The sequence below is a fragment of the Aquarana catesbeiana genome, linkage group LG09, assembly GCF_042186555.1.
Source record: "Aquarana catesbeiana isolate 2022-GZ linkage group LG09, ASM4218655v1, whole genome shotgun sequence".
NCBI classification, from domain to species: Eukaryota; Metazoa; Chordata; class Amphibia; order Anura; family Ranidae; genus Aquarana; species Aquarana catesbeiana.
This window is the reverse complement of record NC_133332.1, coordinates 89,045,379-89,067,433: the sequence shown is the minus strand read 5'-3', so window position 1 is coordinate 89,067,433 and position 22,055 is coordinate 89,045,379. Positions and strand designations below refer to the sequence as shown.

Sequence of the window (22,055 nt, the reverse complement as noted above, 5' to 3'; positions counted from 1 at the left end):
TGAGGAGACAGATGGAGAGAGCTGGGGGGTGGAGAGATAGATTTGGGTGTCATCAGCGTAGAGATGATATTTAAACGGTGGGAGGCAATCAACTGACCCAAGGAGGTGGTGTAGATTGAGAAAAGGAGAGGTCCAAGAACAGAACCTTGGGGGACCCCAATGGAGAAAGGAAGAGGAGAGGAGGAAGTAGAGTTGTAAGTGACACTGAAGGAGCGGTGTGATAGGTAGGATGAGAACCAGCGAAGAGTAGAGTCACGGAGACCAAAGGAGTGGAGTTTTTTGAGGAGGAGGGGGTGGTCCACTGTGTCAAAGGCAGCAGAGAGATCCAGGAGAAGTAGTACAGAATAGTGTCCACTGGTTTTAGCCATTAGTAGGTCATTTGAGAGTTTAAGGAGAGCAGTTTCCGAGGAAGTACAGAGAAAAAACAAAAACTGACAAACATCAATGCAAAATAATTTTGTCAAATGTGCATTTTTTTCAGATGTATGTGGAGTTCCAGAGAGTTTAACCAACCCAACTGTCACAAACCACTGGCTTGGCGATTTCCTATCCAGTGATGTGGTCTGCCATTACCATTAATGTGATATTAACCACCTCAATACAGGGCACCTTCACCCCCTTCCTGCCCAGGCCATTTCTCACCGCTGTCGCACTTTGAATGACAATTGCGCAATCATGCAACACTGTACCCAAATTTATTTTTTTTATTTTTTTCATCACACAAATAGAGCTTTCTTTTGGTGGTATTTAATCACTGCAGGGATTTTTATTTTTTATTACAAAAAAGACCGAATATTTTGAAAAAAAAAAAAAAAAAAAAAAAAGTTTTTTTAGTTTTTGTCAGTAAATTTTGTAAATAAGTAATTTTTCTCCTTCACTGATATGCGCTGATGAGGCTGCACCAATATGCCGCACTGATAGGCGGCACGCATAGGCAGCACTGATGGGTGGCGCTGATGGGCAGACACTGAAAGGCTGCACTGACTGGCATCACTCATAGACAGATTGGTGGCACTGATGGGGCTTTCCTGTAATCAGGGCACTGATAATCAGTGCCCTGATTACCTGCCCAGGTCTCCCCTGCGAGGAGAGCCGATTTACATCACTTCCGTATTTATATGTGACCGGCTGTGATTGGACAGGCACTATCACTGAGCATGCGCAATCCAGGCATCCTCACTGCGCAGCCATGATTCCACTCCAATGTGACCCGCAGCCATTATCTGCCCTTTTTTTTTATCTTTCGGCAAATGCCGATGACACAATTTTTGCCCAATATGTGTGGGCCACCGAAATTTCGGTGCATCTCTACCTCTTGTCACCATTTCTCACCTCTATATCTGATATGGCTGAGTTCAGTGTACATGACCAGTTGACAAGCCTCTTGCTGCGATAGATCACACCGGCCTCATGAAGGCGAATGAAAGCTTCCTGTACAGCATTAGATAATTTCTAAAGGAAGAACAATAGTTATACAGTAAGTAGTAGGAACAGTGTAATCTTAGTAGACCAATTCAGAGAAGAGACATTTTCTCACTGGCTCCATGGTAAAACAGGCTCTATCCCAATCCAAGGAACTACCCAGAATTCTCAGTTGGTGATATATTCTGTCACCTTTCCTGAAAGAACAGCAGAATAAGGTAACTATGAGGTTTAAAATACCTTCAACACGATATAAACTACTTTCCACAAACAGATGCGACTTACTCATTCTTCCACTTCCACACCTCATCTATGAATGCTTCTCTGCCCAGATCATGCCGGGTCTTTCCACGCTCTCTCCAAAGCTTCTTCTCCACAACTACCTGGGTGGCAATCCCAGCGTGGTCACAACCTGGGTTCCACAAGGTCAGCTCACCACGCATGCGATGCCTAGAAGTACACAAATACGTTTTTTTTTCCTTTTATACAACGCCTTTTTAGTGTGATAAAGATATAAGGTGAGCCTGGACAAATCCTAGAGCAGGGGTAGGCAACCTAGGCCCTCCAGTTGTTTTGAAACTACAAGTCCCATGAGACCTTGCAAGACCCTGACAAACACAGGCATGACTCCTAGAGGCAGAGGTAGAGCTGGGCGATTTTCTCCCAAAAAAAAAAAAACTCGATTCACGATTCGAATCAAGTTTTTTTTTTTTTTTTTTATGGACACCGCGCCAGTCCTGAGGAGCTGCGGGCACGAGTTTTTAGGCGAGGCCACGGCTTCGGCCTAGTCCGCGGCACCTGGCCTCGCAGACTAGGCCGAAGCCATGGCCTCGCCTAAAAACTCTTACCAGCAGCTCCTCAGGACCGGCGCCGGTCCTGGTGAAAAAAAAATCTAAAAAAGTCGATTTGCTGAAAATTTGAATTGATTTGACCTGTCAACTCGATTCAATCGATTTTTTCCCCAGCCCTAGGCAGAGGCATGATGGGATTTTTAGTTTCACCACAGCTGGAGGGCCGAGGTTGCCTACCCCTGTCCTAGAGGATCCCCTAAAAATTATAAGTAAATATTAAAGATTTTTTTCTTTCAATTAAGAGTAGGGCAGTGGTTCTCAACCTGGGGGTCGGGACTCCCTCGGGGGTCAAATGACGATTTGCCCGGGGTCACCGAATCCTGGGCTGTTCCTGAAGCCCGCACCGCTCTCCCAGCCTTTTTGCAGCCGCCCAGCAGGGCTGTTCCTGGAGCCTGCGGCCGCCCACTCAGCCTCTTTGCAGCCACCCATTCAGTTCATGGCATGGCTGGGGGGGCAGAGACTAGAGGTCAGCTGACTGGTGAGGAATGTGAAGTGGGAGGGGCTGGAGGAGACCCTATCGCCTGATTTCGGCATAGGCGTCACTGCTACATGACACCACAAGGTCGAAGACACAGTGAGTGAGTAACACTACCTGTGATTGTAGTTGCCATTAAAAGTCCCCACTACAGTGCTCAGATCAGCAGATGATCTTGATCAAGAGCACCTAAGTTGGCTGATCAGAACTCCCCCAGCATTGCCACTGATCTCATTCCCCCCACCAGCACTGCCACTCATCCCAACCCCCCGCCAGCACTGCCAATGATTCTATTCCCCCCACCAGCTCTGCCACTCATGCCAAATCCCCGCCAGCACTGCCACTTATCCCACCCCTCACCAGCACTGCCACTCATCCCAACTCTCCGCCACCTCCCCACCAAGGAGTAAGAGAAGGAATAAATATAGAGAATACATGGAAGGGAGAGGAAAAGAGGGTGAGGAACAAAGAAAAAGGGAGAGAGAGAATAAGAGAAAAAACAAGAAAGACAGCTAGAGAGAGGGATTGGGGAAAAAAAAAACCAAGAAATTAGGATTGAGGGAGATAAAAGGGAAAGAAAGGAGAACAAAGAGAAAGAGTGGTACATCCTAAAATGTACCATAAGGGGTTTTAATACTGTACAAGTGGAAGGGACTCAGGGAACATTAAATGTCTGTGGGTTAGGGGCACAAATTATTTGTCTTGCCTTGGGTGCTGACAACCCACGCTACCAAAATAATTTTACTGTTAGGGGTCCCCACAACTTGGGAAATGTTATCAAGGGGTCACGGCACTAGGAAGGTTGAGAACCACTGGAGTAGGGGAAAGGTTGGAACCTAGGGGTTTCCTTTGCACCAGTTTACTATTTGTCCCAGTGACCACCGTCAAAGAAAGTGAGGGGAAATTTTAAATTTTGGGAGATATCTTCCAATAGGGTCACCTGTTCCAGTGACAACTGTGAATTCCTGACATTAAAGCTGAACTCTATGCACTAAAAAAAAAAAAAAAAAAAAAGGCAGCACTTTATTCATTAATACACCATTAAACTACATGTACACCTTTTAATCAAAATTGCCAGAAGGCAAAAATCTACTGTTAGGAATATCCCATTCAAATCAATGGAACTTTATTGCACACGGATAATGCCACTAGATTTTACCATCCAGGCTGCAGACAGTGTGGGAGGCAACAGCCATATAGAACTGCAAGGGGGGCAGGTCTATCTGTATTGAGGGGGGCTGAGCTATGTTTTAATTAAAGGTGTACATGTATTATAAATGTGTTTTGTTTTTTTAATGCAAGCAGTGCACCTATTTGAATTTGACATGGCAAAGAACCAATCAGCTATGTGCTGATGTAAAGGCAAGGAACATGCTGAAAGAAGAAGAAAGCAGAGTGACAGAAAGATAAGCTCATCAGTGTGCCATTTCTTTTTTCACTGTCGAGTCACAGGCTGGGGGAGGGACAAAACCTGTAAATATTACCTAAAGGAGTTGTAAAGGTAAGTGTTTTTTCACCTTAAAAGCGGTGTTCCAGCTGTTTTTTTTATTAAGTCAGCATCTACAAACACTGTAGCTGACCTTTAATAAGGCCACTTACCTGTCCAGCGAGCCCCTGATGTCGCCCCCCCCCCGAGGCCGATCCGTCCTTTGGATTGTGTGCCGGTGCCGCCATCCTAACTAAGGGAAACAGGCAGTGGAGCCTTGCGCCCATTTCCTACTGCGCATGCCTGAGTTTCGCGGCGCTTTGTGAATGGCCCTGTCGTCTTCTGGGACACACACAGGTCCCAGAAGGGGCAGTTCGCCGAAGAGGTGGAAGTAACCGAACAGCTCAGCGGAATAGGAAGAGGTAGATTAGGAAGACTGCCTAGCAACAGGCGTTTCTGGTAAGTAAAACAATTTTTTTTTCAAATTTTTTTAATAGATTTTTTAGAGAATGTTAATGTAATTTTTTATTGTATTGTGGACCTCCGCTTTAATGCATCCTATGCATTAAGATGAAAAAACACCTGGCAGTGTCCGGCCCCCAGCCACCCCCCCCTTTTACTTACCTGAACCCTCAAACTTGTCCCACGGGGGCGCGCCGTCTCTCGGCTAGGGGGTTCTCGGCTGTTGATTGGATAGATCGATAGCAGCGCAGCCATTGGCTCCCGCTGCTGTCAATCAAATCCAATGATGCGGGCGTCGGGGCTGAGTCCTGCATTCGGTGTCTATGGACGCCGAATGCTGGACTTGGGAGCGTACCTGCAAGGTAACCCCCCACCCCGTGAGAGCGCTTCTCCCAGGGGGTTTTCGAATGCAGGGAGGAGCCGAGAGAGCCATCGAGGGACCCCAGAAGACGAGGATCAGGGCCCGTGAAGGCAAGTATGACAAGTTTGTTATTTATTTTTTTTTTAAAAAGGAACCTTTAGTATCACTTTAAATGCAGCTGAAAACATTAGATCTCCTACCCTGTTGGACAGGACTTTGCTGTGTTGAAGACCTGAGTAAATCTCTTAAACTTGATGGAAAAAAATACAAAACTCTCAAGAGGTAAAACTGCTCCAGTATTTATGCATTTCATTTGTTTTTAGCGGATTGCCTTCAAATTTAAAGTGGAACTTTAGTCAGAAAATTAAGTCCTGTTAGATCACCCCAGGTTGGCCCTTTTCGCAGGTATAGCAAACATTAAAAATAAGTGCCTATACGGCTTTAAATACAGTAATACACTGTCTCACCCTGCTCTGCACATACTCTCTTGCTCTCTTTTTTTTCCGCACTGTGCCTAAAATCGGAGGCCACTAGAGGCTGATCTGCTGACAGCCTAAAGATAATCTGCTGCTCAGGGGTTCTGGGCTTCAGCAAGAAGAAACAGGAGCAATGCTGGAGGCAATTTAAAGCACACACTAATTTTGGTAGCATAATTTTTAATGAAGAATGTAAGTTCCTTGCTAAAGAACATTATTTTTTATCAAGTTATTATGGGTAAAGATCGGCTTTAGTTACTGTGCCTTGAAACAGTATTCATACCCCTTGAAATTTTCTACATTTTGTCATGTCACAACCAAAAACATAAATGTATTTTATTGGGATTTTATGTGACAGACCAACACAAAGTTGCACATAATTGTGAAGTGGAAGGAAAATGATTAATGGTTTTTCACATTTTTTACTAATAAATATGTGAAAAGTGTGGCGTGCATTTCTATTCAGCCCCCTTTACTCTGATACCCCTAACTAAAATCTAGTGGAACCAATTGCCTTCAGAAGTCAATTAATTAGTAAAAAGGGTCCACCTGTGTGTAATTTGATCTCAGTATAAATACAGCTTTTCTGTGAAGCCCCCAGAGGTTTGTTAAAAAACCTTAGTAAACAAAGAGCATCATGAAGGCCAAGGAACACATCAGACAGGTCAGGGATAAAGTTGTGGGGAAGTTTAAAGCAGGGTTAGATTATAAAAAGCTATCCCAAGCTTTGAACATCTCACGGAGCACTGTTCAATCCATCATCCGAAAATGGAAAGATTATGGCACAACTGCAAACCTAGCAAGACATGGCCGTCCACCTAAACTGACAGGACGGACAAGGAGAACATTAATCAGAGAAGCAGCCAAGAGGCCCATGGTAACTCTGGAGGAGCTGCAGAGATCCAGAGCTCAGGTGGGAGAATCTGGCCACAGGACAACTATTAGTCGTGCTCTCCACAAATCTGGCCTTTATGGAAGAGTGGCAAGAAGAAAGCCATAAGAAGTCCCATTTGCAGTTTGCGAGAAGCCATGTGGGGAACACAGCAAACATGTGGAAGAAGATGCTCTGGTCAGATGAGACCAAAATTTTACTTTTTGGCCTAAAAGCAAAACGCTATAAGTGGCGGAAAACTAAAACTGCACATCACCCTGAACACACCATCCTCACCGTGAAACATGGTGATGGCAGTATCATGTTTTGGGGATGCTTTTCTTCAGCAGGGACAGGGAAGCTGGTCAGAGTTGATGGATGGAGCCAAGTACAGGGCAATCTTAGAAGAAAACCTGTTAGAGTCTGCAAAAGATTTGAGACTGGGGTGGAGGTTCACCTTCCAGCAGGACAACCCTAAACATACAGCCATAGCTACAATGGAATGGTTTCAATCAGAGCAAATTCATGTGTTAGAATGGCCCATTCAAAGCTCAGACCTAAATCAAATTGAGAATCTGTGGCAAGACTTGAAATTGCTGTTAACAGACGCTCTCCATCCAATCTGACAGAGCTTGAGCTATTTTGTAAAGAAGAATGGGCAAAAAATGTCACTCTTTAGATGTTCAAAGCTGGTAGAGACATCCCCAAAAAGACTTGCAGCTGAAATTGCAGTGAAAGGTGGTTCTATAAAGTATTGACTCAGGGGGGCTGAATACAAATGCACGCCACACTTTTCACATATTTATTTGTAAAAAAAAAATTAAAAACAATTTATAAATTTTCCTTCCACTTTGTGTTGGTCTATCACATAAAATCCCAATAAAATACATTTATGTTTTTGGTTGTAACATTACAAAATTTGGAAAATTTCAAGGGGTATGAATACTTTTTTAAGGCACTGTAAGTTAAGTTAGCAAAGCATGCTCATCTTTAATAAAGAAAACCTGTTAAATAAAAAAGCCTAGAGCTGCCTTCAGCCTTTTTGCCTCCCTAGCCAATCAATAGTACCAATATTGTTTCTAAAAAAGTTCACATTATTATCATTTATGGATTTTGTTTTTTCTGGCTATGCTGCCTGCATCATGTGCTCACCAGCGAGTCAGACTGTCTTGAATGGCATTCGTCAAAGCATGACCTAGATGAAGAGATCCAGTCACATTTGGTGGAGGGATGCACATCATAAATGTGCCTTTAGGATTGGGCTCTGAGATGCTGGTTCTCTGAAAGACATAATATTGTGATCACTTTCACAAACCTGTGTAGTTTAACATATGAATGAGAAAAAAGGCAAAAGAAGAGAACACATTTATGGAAACTTGTATATAGCTTCATGAATTAAAGCAGAACTATAGACAATTTTTTTTTTTTCATTTTGGATAGAGTAAGGCAGGGTTATAAACCCTGTCCGTTTTTTTTTTTTTTTTTGGCCATCTGTGTCCCATTGGGGAGATTTCCCTTCACTTCCGGTCCCATAGCCAATACAGGAAAGGAGAGGAAATCCCTACAAATTAAGAAAAACCATTGAGGACCCCCAGGTCTCCAGAACTAGTGCCCCCATTGGAAGATTCCTCCTTTATTAATTATTCATTTTCTGGGGACAATCCAAAATGTGGGATTTTCTTTTACTTTCATTGATAATGTAAACAGGACAAATAGAGAGGGTGATCCCCCTAATGGGGGCACAGATAGCAATAAAAACTGACAGATGTTCTAATCCCTCTCCACTCTATCCAAAACTAAAAAAAAGTTTTGTCTTTAGTTGTACTTTAATGATTGTTTTGACAAATCATCCTCAATGAACCTAAAGTGTTACTAAACCCAGGACCCTGCATTCACTATATCTGGTCTCCCACAGAACATGGAAATGCAATTATTTAAGTAAATATAAACTGCTAAATATCTTTTCTCATCAGCAGTATATAGCAGTCTTATGACTTCTACCAGTGTCTGATTAAAGCTTGTAGGAGGAGGAGTTTTCACTCTACTCTGACTGTCCTATGAGGCTGCAGGACCCCTGACCCCCTGTCTGGACAGTGCTGATCACATGCACCCTCCCAAGAAAAAAAACTCTCTAGCAATACACATCAAACTGAGCATGTACAGAGTGCCTCCAAGGCTCTGTACTATTAGCAGATAGATTGGGGATAGTAAAAGAAGGGGAGGATCAGAAAAGACAGGCTCAAACAGCCTTTTTACACAATGCAGAGGATTAACCCCTCAGGTTCCACAGTGAGTATAACAAGCATGCTTATACAGACTGATTTTACTGTTGTGGGTTTAGTCACACTTTAAACTTCCTTATACAGTATTTTGCTGCATGCATGGAGTTTTTGTTATCTACAAAGATTACACAAGTATAGTGAAGTAAAGAAATCTTTCATTTAAAGGCCTTGGAAATGTAAACATCAAATTAAACAGGTAAAAAGGGCCAGATGCCTTTTTTTTTCTTAGAATCAAAAGACTGAATGTAAAAAAAATGCAATCATTACATTGATCCAGTCCAATGATGATCGTTCTTAAAGCACAGGAAAGAACAGCAGCAGTAAGAGGTAATGAAAAACATAAAAAAAGGTTGTGTGTGCAAATGTATAAGACACACATATTGGGCATATGTTTAAAGAGGATTTGTGACAAAATGGTTCGGATATTAGTCGTAGACCTGTGCCTGGTCTGACTCCCTATGATAAGAATTGTACAGATGCTTGCCAGAGGGAGGAATGAGTTGGGAGAAGCTGCCATCTCCCTCCCTCTGCTGAGCGGAGCAATGAACGCATATGTACCTCGCGCCCACACATATACCACACATGTGAGGTATCGCTGCAATCATTGGACCTCCTCTGTAACTCTCAACAGGTAACCTGAAATTTTTTTTAAAGCCTCTCCTATGGGGATTTTTCAGCACCGTAGTTTGTCACCATGCCACGAGCAGACGCAATTTTAAAGCATGACATGTAAGGTATCTATTTACTCGGCGTAACATCATCTTTCACATTCTACAAAAATATTGGGCTAACTTTAGGGTGTTTTTTTTTTTTTATTCATTAAAGTGTATTTCTTTTTACAAAAAAAATCGTATTTGAAAGACCGCTGAGCAAATACAGTGTGACATAACATATTGCAACAATCGCCATTTTATTCTCCAGGGTCTCTGCTAAAACAAAACAAAAAAAAAAAATATTATATATATATATATATATATATATATATATATATATATATATATATATATAATGTTTGGGGATCTAAGTAATTTTCTAGAAAAAAATGCTAATTTAAACTTGTAAACAAAAAGTTTGAGAACAAGTCTGGTCAGCAAGTTGGTATCAGGGGCACTGTGCACACACAAATATACAGTTTATCAGGCCCAATGTGTCTTAACTCTACAGCAATTCTTATTGGAAGGGAAGCAACATAATGGAATGTCAACAGTGCTGTAAATTCTGTTCTGCCAACAAATAAGACTTGTAAGAAATTTGGCCCAATCCAAGTTTATTGTTATCCATTGATCCTAGTGGGTGTTGTAGGTTTACTAGGTTGGCACAGGTTCCCCTTTTCACTGGTCACAGACCAGTTCTTTCTGAAGGAATCCAAAGTGTTCTTGAGCAGACAGAGTTGTAATATCACCAGGATATTTTTGGCCTGCCTTTCTAGCAGGACACAGTCAGATAAGCTCTAAATGGCCTCTTCTACCAGTGTCTTCACATACAAGAAATTTAGACTATTTACACTATTTTACCATGTAACTGCAAAAGCATAGTAACGTGTGAAGTGTGTTGCAATTCATTTTCAATGCAATCCCAGTGTACTGACACAAAGCACTCTAAAGCACCTCAATGCACAGATGTGAATGAATTGTTAATTTTGTTCAATTGTGGAAAATAAAAAAAAGTGGCACACATGATTTTAGGTACGCTGCGGTCCACTTAAAATAAACAGGCTTCTTCCTAAAAAAAAAAAAAAAAAAAAAACATACCATGCATGTTCAACATGCCTGCATTAAGGCAACACACTGATGTTACCAGGCCCACAATTTCATGTTACATAAGGACTCACCCCATATTCTGGTTTAAAGAACCCTTCCTTCTCCCACCATGGATACCAGGCTGCCTCCACATACTGAGGACTGTATGAATCTGGCATAGTGCCAGATACATCTAAAAGCAAAAAAAAAAAAAAAAGAAAAAAAAAAGGAAAAAGGAAAACCATTTAAGAAAAACTCCAAAAAGCACAATACAATGAAATGACAGTACACAGAATACTATAGTATATGACACTCCGTGCAGCAGCGCTCACTGATTCAAAACATCAAAAAGTCCATAGTCCTTCACCCTTGGTGTTGAAACAATGCAGCAGAGAGTCAGTGCAGAAATTTCTTTGAAAGGAGACAGCTGTAGGTTTCAATCCTCCACCATTAAGAATAACACACCCTTTGTGCTCACTGGGTTACAACCCCTAGCCTGTCACGTTTATGATAGGGAGAAGTCGTAATGACGAAACATTAGGGGTTTGGCTGAACAGCATGAACTTGACTGGCCTGTAGAGTCCTGACCTAAACCCGACAGAACAGATTGGGATGAATTAGAACAGAAACTGCGAGCCAGGCATTCTTGTCCACATCAGTGCCTGACCTCAAAAAGGTGCTTCTGGAAGAAGGTCAAACATTCCCATAGACACACTCCTAAACCTTGTGGACAACCTTCCCAGAAGAGTTAAAGCTGCAAAGGGTGGGCCAACTCAATATTGAACCCTACGGACTAAGACTGGCATGCCATTAAAGTTCATGTGCGTGTAAAGGCAGGCATCCCAATACTTTTGGCAATATAGTTTATTTTAAACTATTGAGGAGCACTGCTACGATTGCTTTATGTGACAATTTTGATTGCTTTAAGTAGCTGTCTCCTAAGGAGTAATTTTTCTGTAATACATAAGCGCTGGGTAGTGTGCATGAAATTGTTTCATGTTTTTAGAAAAGTGTGTCAAACATAAATCAATATAAAAATGTATCCGTCAGGAATACACAGACAAGTTTGTATGTCCAAGTCTCTCACGCAGTCTTCTGCTGCTTTGTCTAATATTCGTTAACAAATAACGTATCCATAAATACCTAGGCACCAACATCACTTCTGACCCATCTAAATCATATGAAACCAATCTTGAGCCACTTCTTATCAAACTGAAAGACTTGCTGAACTGGCATTCTTTAACCCTGACATGGTTCAGCCATCGCAATGCTCTCAAAATTATAGTGCTCCCTTGGACCTTCTTTCTACTGCAAAACCTTCCCATTCGGCTTCCGCCTCTTTTCTTTCGCACTATTGGCTCACAGTTCCAGAAATTTGTGGTCACATCAGAAACCACATCAGACTTTGCACAGACTAACTACCGAAGGTCTCTGGGGGCCCCGCTCTTCCAGATATTCGGCTTATTATAGGGCCGCACATCTCACCAAAATTGTTGATTGGCATTGCCATGGGGAGGCCAAGCTCTGGGTCTTCATGGAATTGGAAGACACTCAGGATACTGCTTTGAGTTGGCCTTGGACATCCCCTATACCTAGAGAGCTGTGCATGCATCCTACCTTAGGCAGTACATTACAGGTCGCAAGGGAAACACTTCAATTTCTCCGCTTCCCTCGACTATGATTCCCATCTCAGGTAATCTCAAATTCATTCTAGGTCTTCATGGTGGTTTTGTCATTTTAATGCTCAGGGCTATACTCACCTGATGGACTTCCTCACGTCAACAGGGACATTAATTTCCTCCGACCCAGCCCATCTTAGTGACCCTCCTCTGGACTTTTGGGGTGGCTTTCAACTACGGTATTTTCTCCGACGTTGCTCACGTACCCCAGGTATCTTTTGCCCGCTCACATGTTTTGAATCACTATGTCACAGAGGGAAACTAATACGTCATTCCCTCTCCTTGCTATATTCCTCCCCGATTCAGCCTGGAGAAGAACATGTTCCTCCACTGCTCACTAAATGGGAAAACAATTTGACTCTGAGCCATATTCCTGTCCAAAGACTAAAGATTCTCCATTTTGCTCAAAAGTCATCCATTGCCACACGGGTCCAGGAGACTAGTTATAAGATCCTTACCCGATGGTACAGGGTCCCCACCCAACTTCACCGTATGTTCCCCCAGGTCCCAGACTCCTGTTGGTGTTGTGGTGCGCTGGGTGGGACTATGATCCACATTTTATGGGAATGTCCTAAAATTCAACAGTTTTGGCAAGATGTAACCGCTATCATTAAACAACTTACGGCTGTCAACCTGCATGCTAACCCTGGAGCCTGGTTATTGTATTTGATGGAACAACCTGTTAAAAAACACAAATCTTCTCTCACAATGAGACTCCTAAATGCCGCTAAGGCCTGCATTCTGCTTCGGTGGAGAGATGCTGACCCCCCTACGAAAGCTCTGTGGTTCGCTAACACCATACGATACATGGAAGAAATCACAGCTACACGTAACACGGAATAGATGTGTGCTGAAACATGGAGACCGTGGAATTATTTTGTGTATACTGATGCCTACCTCAACAAGCTTTCCATCGCCCAGTGAACTCCTGCATGCCTCGCTCTACCCAGGGTGGGGGATGACCGGGTGACGCTTCAGCCTTTACCCCTCCCCTTTATTTTTTCTTTTTCCCTTCTCGTTTCTTTTTCTTTTGTGTTTTTTCCCTGGTTCGCCCTCCCTCAGCTCCGATTTCTTTTTCTTTCCTCCCTGTTCCTCCTAATTTCAGATTACTAGATAAGTGCAACTCTCTTAATCACTCAAGGTATTCCACCTGTAGGCACACATGACCCTGCCATATGTGTCTTTTCCTGTTTCAATGCCATTTTATGTTTACTCCCCTACAATATAAGTAAGCAGTACTATATATGCTTCAGTCGTGGCATTGGCTTGTCCTATTAAATACTACCTCTGGGATCGTTGGCTTAATGCTCTTTGTTAGCCGTTCAAATGTTGGAGTTTCTATTGATGATTTCTAAGGTCTGTATTTTCTATGACTCTTTATACAAATAAAGGAATTACAAAAGAAAAAAATAACGTATCCAGACTTCGAGATGTGTACTTATGCATCAAAGAGACGGGAATTCTTGCGCATTCATTTCTAAAGATAGACCACAGCAGAAATGCTTTACTTTCTCATTGGAGGGGGGCTGCCATTAATGAGCTACTTGGCTTTGTCTGACATCAATACCTTTTCACAGGTCACAAGTCCAAAAAAAAAAAAAGCAGGCTGTAAGTTGAGTTTCAGAACTCCTTATCTCTATACTTGTTCTAGATTAGGAACTTAGGCAGTATTGCAGCCAGAACATTTGCATGACAGCCATGCAACCAATATTCACGAAGAAGAGGTCAGCAATGGCAGCCTCCATAATTCTCCAATGGCTTGTGGTGTACATTAAGACTATACTAAACAATTTAATCAAAGAAGCAGGGAGGAGGATGGGGCCATACACCAGTGTGTGTAAATTTCAGCTTGAGCTACTGTGCTATGTAACCATCTTTTTTTGTTTTTTAACTAACAGGTAAGGGAGACCAGGGAGCCACCTTTTGACTGTATATGTAAATCTGAAACGGTTATATGCAGTATTTCATTTTTACTCATCTAAACAAGAGTAAAAATATTTTAAATGCGTTTACACATGACTATATTAAAAATAAAAAAAAGATAAACATAAAAAGTACACAACCACTTCCCCCCCAGCCACTGCATATGTACGGACGGGTGGGCGCTCTCTCCTTCTGAGGGACGTTCAGGAACCTCCTTTAGAAGGAGGGGGATGCGCTCGTGTCACCCACTCGTGTCACCCGCTTGTGTCACCCACAACTTGCGCTCGTGTCCAATCACAACCGTCATGTGATGTAAACAGAGAGCTGGTTGCTAGGCGATCGGCTCTCCTCTCCTCACACATTAGTTGTCATGAGGAGAGGAGAGCGGATCGCTGCAGCCAGCTGGTGATCAGTGTGTATGAGCTGTTTTTTACAGCTTTTTACACACTGATCACCAGCATAGTAATACACAGTGTAAAACACAATGTCCCAAAACACATGTACCCCACAGGGTAAAAACACCTGTCCCAATGATTATCTGCACACATATGTCCGTGATCACCTGCGCACATCTGTACATGATCATTTGAGTACATCCGTCCGTGATCACAGGAACCAATTATTATACACTTAATGGGATTTTTTTTTTACCAAAGACATGTAGCAGAATACATTTTGGCTTAAATTTATGACAAAATTCGATTTTATTGGATTTCTTTTAAAATAGAATAAAGAAAATATTGTTTTTTTTCCAAATTTCCGCTTTTTTTTGCTTATATTGCAAAAAATAAAAAACGGAGTCGTGAATAAATACCACCAAAAGAAAGCTCTATTTGTGCAAACAAAATGATAAAAATTTCATTTGGGTACAGCGTAGCATGACTGCGCAATTGTCACTGAAAATGCGAGAGCGCTGAAAGCTGAAAATTGGCCTGGGAAGGAAAGGGACGAAAGTGCCCAGTATTGATGTGGTTAATGCAAAAAAAAATCTACTTCAATCACCTATTCAGGATTCCTTCTCACCTGTGTGTTGTGTTAAGGGCTGCACCAGAAAAGGACAAAAAAGTCCACATGCTGCATTTATTCTGATGGCACAACACACAGTAACATTATCATGCATTGCAAACCATGTGCTTTAGAGATGTGTTGCCTTAATGTTTTGGTGTGCCATTCAAAATACTGCAACACAGTGCAAAAATGTAATTCTGCCCTGACTGTCCTACATTTTTGGTAGTTCAGGCTTTAGCAAATATTAGCATGTTATAAGTTAAAAGGATGTTGGTGAAGCCAAATTTCACAAATATTGAGCTTCCCCATTGTTCTCGGTTGTGTTATGCTAAACTGCTCTCAGTCATTTTTTAACCCCTTCTTGCCCACCCCTTTAAATAGTTCTGAATTGCAAGGAGGTGGGAAGCATTGGCAATCATATGGCCACTGTCACAGTGGTCACATGATAGGAAGTCTGCCGGCTACCGATCTTTAGGCCAGACTGAGAGCAGTCTTTGACAGCTTGGTCTTTGTGCTGGGCGCACACAGCAAACGTGCTCTCAGCACATACACATCGGCCGCCCAGCAATGGATATGTGCGGAGTGTGGGTATTAGAGCCCTCATTTTGTCTATGCACATAGGTGTTGGGTGGTTGTAAGGGGGTTAAATGTGTAAAAAGTGTCATTTAACGTTTCCAGAGCTAGAAAACCAATTCATGTTGACTTTTGTTAGGGAAGACAGGTCCCAGAGCCAAAAGCAAATGGGAGAGAAAAACAATTCTTCACAACAAATTACAGAGATATGGATTATCCATTTCCCTCTAGGCTAACCTTTCTTCTGTCCTGCAGGAGTCGGAATATCATAGGTTATCACACCAAGTTCCTTCTTCTCTTTCTTTTCTACCTTTGGTTTCTTCTGATGTACATTAAAGAAAAAAAAAAAAGGAAGAGAGAGAGAGAACAAATGTGATCAGAACAAAAACAGAGGACCAGAGAACCTGAAGATACTAACAAGAAAGCCCGCTCACCTCTGTTTGCTGTACTTTTATCTTATCTTGCTTCTGCTGGAACTTCTCCAACTTCTCTTTTTTCTTGGACTCTTTCTTCAACTGAGCAGCTGTTTTCGGAGGACCATTGACAACAGCAGCTGTGCTGGTTGGTGCAGATGGGGTATGGAGGTTTGAGCTCTTGAGGTCTAGGTAGAAATACAAGACTGGTCATGTCTGGACCATATTCTTGGGTTTCCCTTGTTCTTCAAGTGGAACTAAACCCACCAATTTAACGGTTTCCCAAAACAGTTACATTCAAGGCATGCAATGAATAACGGTCAGAGCTGTTTGTGCTCTCAACAAAACTGTCAAGCCATCAAATGCCTGGGGTCATAGCTGATCACAAGTGCAGCACCATGACAACTGTAGATCTAACAGAGGTGAAGATGGCAGCTTCCTTGGATGTAAAGGATAGCAGGATTTATTTCCACTTTAAGGTGCAATCAAATGGATACACTGACATTCTAGAAGTGCAAGTAATCTAGTTTCAGTAATCTACCTAATGAATGACCCTCTTAGCTCCACCTCTGCAGTCTGTATGTTGAGGACCTATGTACCCTTAGCAAAAATGTACAAGTCAAGATGTATTGAAAGATAAGAATCCCCTTTTGGGTTCCTACTGCAAGGTGGTGCTCGTTAGAAATCATTTTCCTTAGTTTCTGTCCTGTTTACTGTACAGGAACAAAGGGAAAATCTGCAACAGGAAGCAGCCAAAAATATAAATCTTGCAGCAGTTATAGCCTTCTCTTACTCATATTAATAAAAACAGTGTAATTATTTCTGTCTGTGTTGGTGCTGGATTGTTCCCCCTATAATGTCTAGTAAAACATTATCAGCAGGACAGGAAATCTTACTAGAGGAGTCCCAGATAGCAGTAATAACACAGCTGTTGGGACCCTTCTGCACTTTATTCTAAACAAAGAAGAAAAGTTTTGACTTGATGATCACTTTAAGTGTGGTTACAATAAACTTAAAATTTTCCAATCATGTGTTATTATACCTCCATTAAATAGTGCCACCACTCCTATAATCTCCTTAAACTGTGGTTGGTTGACACAGGTCAGGAACCAGCGGGTAATGTTGGCAAAGTTCTGCCTGGTGGAGGGAGAGATGACCTGCAATAAACACAAGAGATGTCATATAAAGGTGGCCAAGATTAGGAGGAAATGGGGGAAGTGAAAATATACAGCAAACACATAACCCAGATTAGTTACAGAGCAGAAAGACTGTATTTGAAAAGAAGCAATGACCCAGCAAACTCTGGCGATAGTTTCAAATCATAGATTTTAAATCAGCTTCCCAATCACTGGAATTAGCGGGTTACCTATGAGCGATGCATACTATGGCAGCAAATATCACTAGGATAAGCTGTTGTATACAGACAATACCTTACTAAATGGATAGATAAGACAGCAGGACACAGCAATGTCGGCAAGGCTCAGTCGCTCTCCTACTAGGTATGTGCGCACTTTCAAGTGACTGTCCAACACCTCCAGGATTCTATGCAGCTCCACCCGAGCACGGTCTCTAGTCTGGGAAAAGGGTCAAAAATCAGACAAAAATATTACAGACCAGCAACAGCTAAACACACAGAATGGCAAAAAATGGGACACTTTCAGCAGCAGGAACATTTCTAAAAGTATTGTAGTTACTGTGGTTGAAGGGCAGTATTCGAACCCTCCAATCCTGCAGATTCCCTGCCACTGCTCCAACTCCTTCATAGGCCATTGGCAAATCTCACTATACAGATGACAAGTACCACTCCCACCTATCAACATACACAGCATCCCCTACAACTCCAAGCCTGATTTCATCTCACAGCTGCCATGTGGCAAATCAAAAATAAAAATAAAATATTTTTGTAACCTTTGAATAAATATCAACAAGGAGGAAAGAGGTCCTTGGCCTGGAATTTGTTAATTGCTTGAAGTGAAACGTATTCCCTCTACCCATTGCTCTACCCTGCTGCTCTTGTCTCAATCAGAGTTAGCACCATAATACTAAGTTTTGAAGCTTAGACAAAGAGACTGTTTCCTCCTCCATCATATGGCACTGCTCAAACCCAATTACTGGCCACTGCATCAAGGGAGGAAGTCACATGCTCCCCCTCACCGGAAGAACTGGGTATTTTTTGCCGGCTGCAATGGAGGCAGAGATAGCGACGAAACACTGAAAAAGTGAAAATCAGTGGCTTGAGGGAAACTCTTTACACAGACACAGTCACTTTGGCCTGAATAAACAAAGTCACAGTGTCACTTTAAAGACCCTGGACTTGCCCTACAGTTCTTTCTCACAAGGGCCATATCCACAGGTGTAAATGTTAGGGCCTGCTGTCAGGTCATTAACTGCTGTTACATCATTTTAGAGTGGCCCTGCAGAAAATTAAATCAAATGCATAATAAAAAAAAATGTTAAGACCCTACTGCTGGATAGCAAAAGGAAAGTGTCCACCTAAACCAGGCAGCGATGTTGACACCTAAAGAAGCACCCTCCTACTCTGCAGTCCAAAAAACAGAATCTGGAGCAGCACGTGACCACATATAAAGTATCTGGGGTCTTTATTGTAGGTTTTTCCCCCAAAATTATTGGAGTATATCCCTGGGTGGACATTAGCTTTAGGGCTGGACTCCAGGGATGACATGTTTTGCATAGTTACACTGGGCCAGCTTGGTACCATGTAAGTATGCATATGTGATACCTAATTGGCCTCTGTGGAAGCTGTAACTGACTGTAATAGCCCGAGCTACTACAGTGATAACTGCAGTCTTCTGCGTGCTGTCCTGAAAGGCTGCCCTTCTGCATAGTAACTACTCGATCATTCACCTGAATGATATCTATGTCAAGTTAGTGACCCCCTCTGGTTACTATGCACATGTGCAGCAACTCTGCACAGTGCCCAGAAGACTGTGGCCAGATCAAGGAGGAATTCATAATTAAAAAAAAAAAAAACAGCCGCGCTAAGTCCGAATGTACTGTAAAGGTAATGTTACTGTGAATGAGAAATTGGGGTGTCTGCAGTGGCTAAATACTTGTAATTAACAAACCAAAGTTTCACACATTTGCGCATCGTATGTATAATTGTCTTGGGGGTTACAAATCAGCTTTAAAAGGGATTGGCTGCTATGTGTAAGTTCACTTTTAAAGAATTCTTACCGGTTTGTGGTCGATGCCATAGGCAGCTGGCAGCACATCGGTTTCTGCATAGTTTACCCACTGTTTGATGAGAGAGAAGCTTCGCTGGTCCCCATCCCCTGACAGAGACTCAGGGGCCAGCATGTAGGAGACAGCCCAAGCCCCCCATACAGATCCAGTGGAAGGAGACAGAAGGCACGGTAGGGGAAGACCCCGGGGTCCTGAAGAGACTTCTTTCACCTCGGGGCGAGGGTGAGGCGAGAACTGGCCACATACACGCACCCAGGTGCATTTCGGATCAGAGGTAGAAGATAATGGAAGGTAGAGAGTCGACATTGTAGGACGGGGAAGTAAAGAACTGCAGATGAAGAGAGAAAGCGTCAAGAGTCCTGTTCAAATCACAATTCCTTTGCAGTGATTCACAGCATGCTTCATCCAGACATTAAATAGCTGTCCGCTGATACACCCATCTGTATTATAGTTAAAGACACACTAGCTGCCTTACTGTCCATATTACACCACTTTCTTTCAGCATTTCATCATGTGAGGGGTGATATCATCCCCACACAACATTTTACAAGCTGCATAAAGATCAGTAATGAGGTTTGTTAGACTTGTAAATTAGAACATTAGAGATAAGACAGGTGAATATTTTTTACATAAAATACATCAATAATATTGCGCTTGTGTAAATAGTGCTCAAACATAAGCTAAAACAGCTACAACATAAAATTGTGAGAAAGAACAAATATGTTGTGCTACTTAAATATAAACAAAAAACAAAAGTCATCATATAAATTCTCTAAAGTCCAAAAGACACAATGGAGTAGATTTACTAAACGTGAAGCACTCAGAATCTGGTGCAGTTGCGTATGGAAGCCAATCAGCTTTTAACTTCAGCTTGTTCAATTCAAGTATAACTACAAGGCAAAACTTATTTTTTTTGGATAAGAGGGGAGAGGGATTAGAACACCTGTCAGTTTTTATTGCTGTCTGTGCCCCCGTTACATAGATTCACCCTCTCTATTTGTCCTATTTACCATTATCATTGAAAGTAAAAGAAATTGCCCACATTTTGGGTTGTCCCCACAAAAGTAATGGAGGGGAAATCTTCCAATGGGGACACTAGTTCTGGTGACTTGGGGGTAAGCTAAAACCAAAGCAAAGGAGTGCAGGGAGGGGGTCATTTTTGTGAAATTCCTGGAGTTCAGCTTTAAACACTTTCTGCACGCTTATGCGGATAAACAGCTGCAGTATGGGCGCTCTGCGCTGGATCACACATCTGATACATCATCAGCTCTGCTGGGCAGAGTGCGCACACGCCTGCCGCCCTGGTTGTGCTGTGATTTGTCACAGCATAAGCCGATCAGCGAGTGACGGCCAATGATTGACGGTGACAAGCTACATCTGGGTGGCAGGTGACAGTGACAAGTGACATGCTGCATCTGGGTGGCAGGTGATGTGGCAGGTGACAGTGACATGCTGCATCTTGGTGGCAGGTGATGATGACAAGTGACATGCTGCATGTGGGTGGCAGGTGGCAGTGACACATGAAAACTACACTTGGGTGGCAGGTGACAATGACAAGTGACATGCTGCATGTGGGTGGCACGTGAAAACTACATCTGGGTGGCAGGTGACAAGCGACATGCTGCATGTGGGTGGCAGGTGACGGTGACAAACTACATCTGGTTATCAGGTGACAAGTGACATGCTGCATCTGGGTGGCAGGTGATGGTGACAAGTGACATGCTGCATCTGGGTGGCAGGTGATGTGGCAGGTGACAGTGACATGCTGCATGTGGGTGGCAGGTGACGATGACAAGTGACATGCTGCATGTGGGTGGCAGGTGGCGGTGACACGTGAAAACTACATCTGGGTGGCAGGTGACGATGACAAGTGACATGCTGCATGTGGGTGGCAGGTGGCGGTGACACGTGAAAACTACATCTGGGTGGCAGGTGACGATGACAAGTGACATGCTGCATGTGGGTGGCAGGTGGCGGTGACACGTGAAAACTACATCTGGGTGGCAGGTGACGATGACAAGTGACATGCTGCATGTGGGTGGCATGTGAAAACTACATCTGGGTGGCAGGTGACAAGCGACATGCTGCATGTGGGTGGCAGGTGACGGTGACAAACTACATCTGGTTATCAGGTGACAAGTGACAGGCTACATCTGGGTGGCAGGTGACGGTGACAGGCTACATCTGGGTGGCAGGTGACGGTGACAGGCTACATCTGGGTGGCACGTTGCGGTGACAGGCTACATCTGGGTGGCACGTTGCGGTGACAGGCTACATCTGGGTGGCAGATGACGGTGACAAGTGACAAGCTACATCTGGGTGGCAGATGACGGTGACAAGTGACATGCTGCATCTGGGTGGCACATGACGGTGACAGGCTACATCTGGGTGGCACGTGACGGTGACAAGTGACAGGCTACGTCTGGGTGGCAGGTAACAAGTGACATGCTGCATGTGGGTGATGTACAGAATATCGGCACCTGATATCGGCCTGAAATGTGTATCAGGCCTGAATAAACAATATCGGTGAACCCCTAATTGCAACATCTGCCACCCTCCTGTCCAGTGACTCCTCAGGACCAGCGATGGGCACAGGCGTGTTTGGATCCTGGTCTGACCCCACCTGAACAACCATCCAGGGGCCCCAGTACTGGACCAATGACCTGTGACCACTGCCACTCATCATTGGCCCACTACAGGTGACAACTTCCTGGCAGGTGGGGGACAGACTTGGATCCAAGCACGTCAGCTCATCTCTACACTCTGATTGGATAAGACGATAACAGTGGGTGGAGCTTAGCCATAAAGTCAAGGAAAGTCAGGCCCTCATACCAAAGTGAAACTACATCAGAGAGGGGCACAGAAGTGATGGGGTTTGAGTTAAAAAAAA

General features: G+C 43.2%; 1 protein-coding gene across 2 annotated transcripts in view; it reads right to left on the bottom strand.

Annotated features, from left to right (window-relative positions):
* Positions 1–22,055, bottom strand: part of VARS1 (valyl-tRNA synthetase 1) — a 57,605-nt gene that overhangs the window by 35,198 nt on the left and 352 nt on the right. For both annotated transcript variants that reach the window (XM_073598937.1, XM_073598938.1), the window contains exons 2-11: positions 19,157–19,493; positions 17,392–17,535; positions 17,004–17,118; positions 15,983–16,149; positions 15,786–15,870; positions 10,458–10,558; positions 7,497–7,624; positions 1,708–1,872; positions 1,538–1,619; positions 1,333–1,452 (exon numbers count right to left, since the gene is read on the bottom strand). In XM_073598937.1, coding sequence (XP_073455038.1) covers positions 1,333–1,452; positions 1,538–1,619; positions 1,708–1,872; positions 7,497–7,624; positions 10,458–10,558; positions 15,786–15,870; positions 15,983–16,149; positions 17,004–17,118; positions 17,392–17,535; positions 19,157–19,471 — 1,422 coding nt within the window. In that variant the 5' untranslated portion in view covers positions 19,472–19,493. The remainder of the gene's footprint in view (positions 1–1,332; positions 1,453–1,537; positions 1,620–1,707; positions 1,873–7,496; positions 7,625–10,457; positions 10,559–15,785; positions 15,871–15,982; positions 16,150–17,003; positions 17,119–17,391; positions 17,536–19,156; positions 19,494–22,055) is intronic.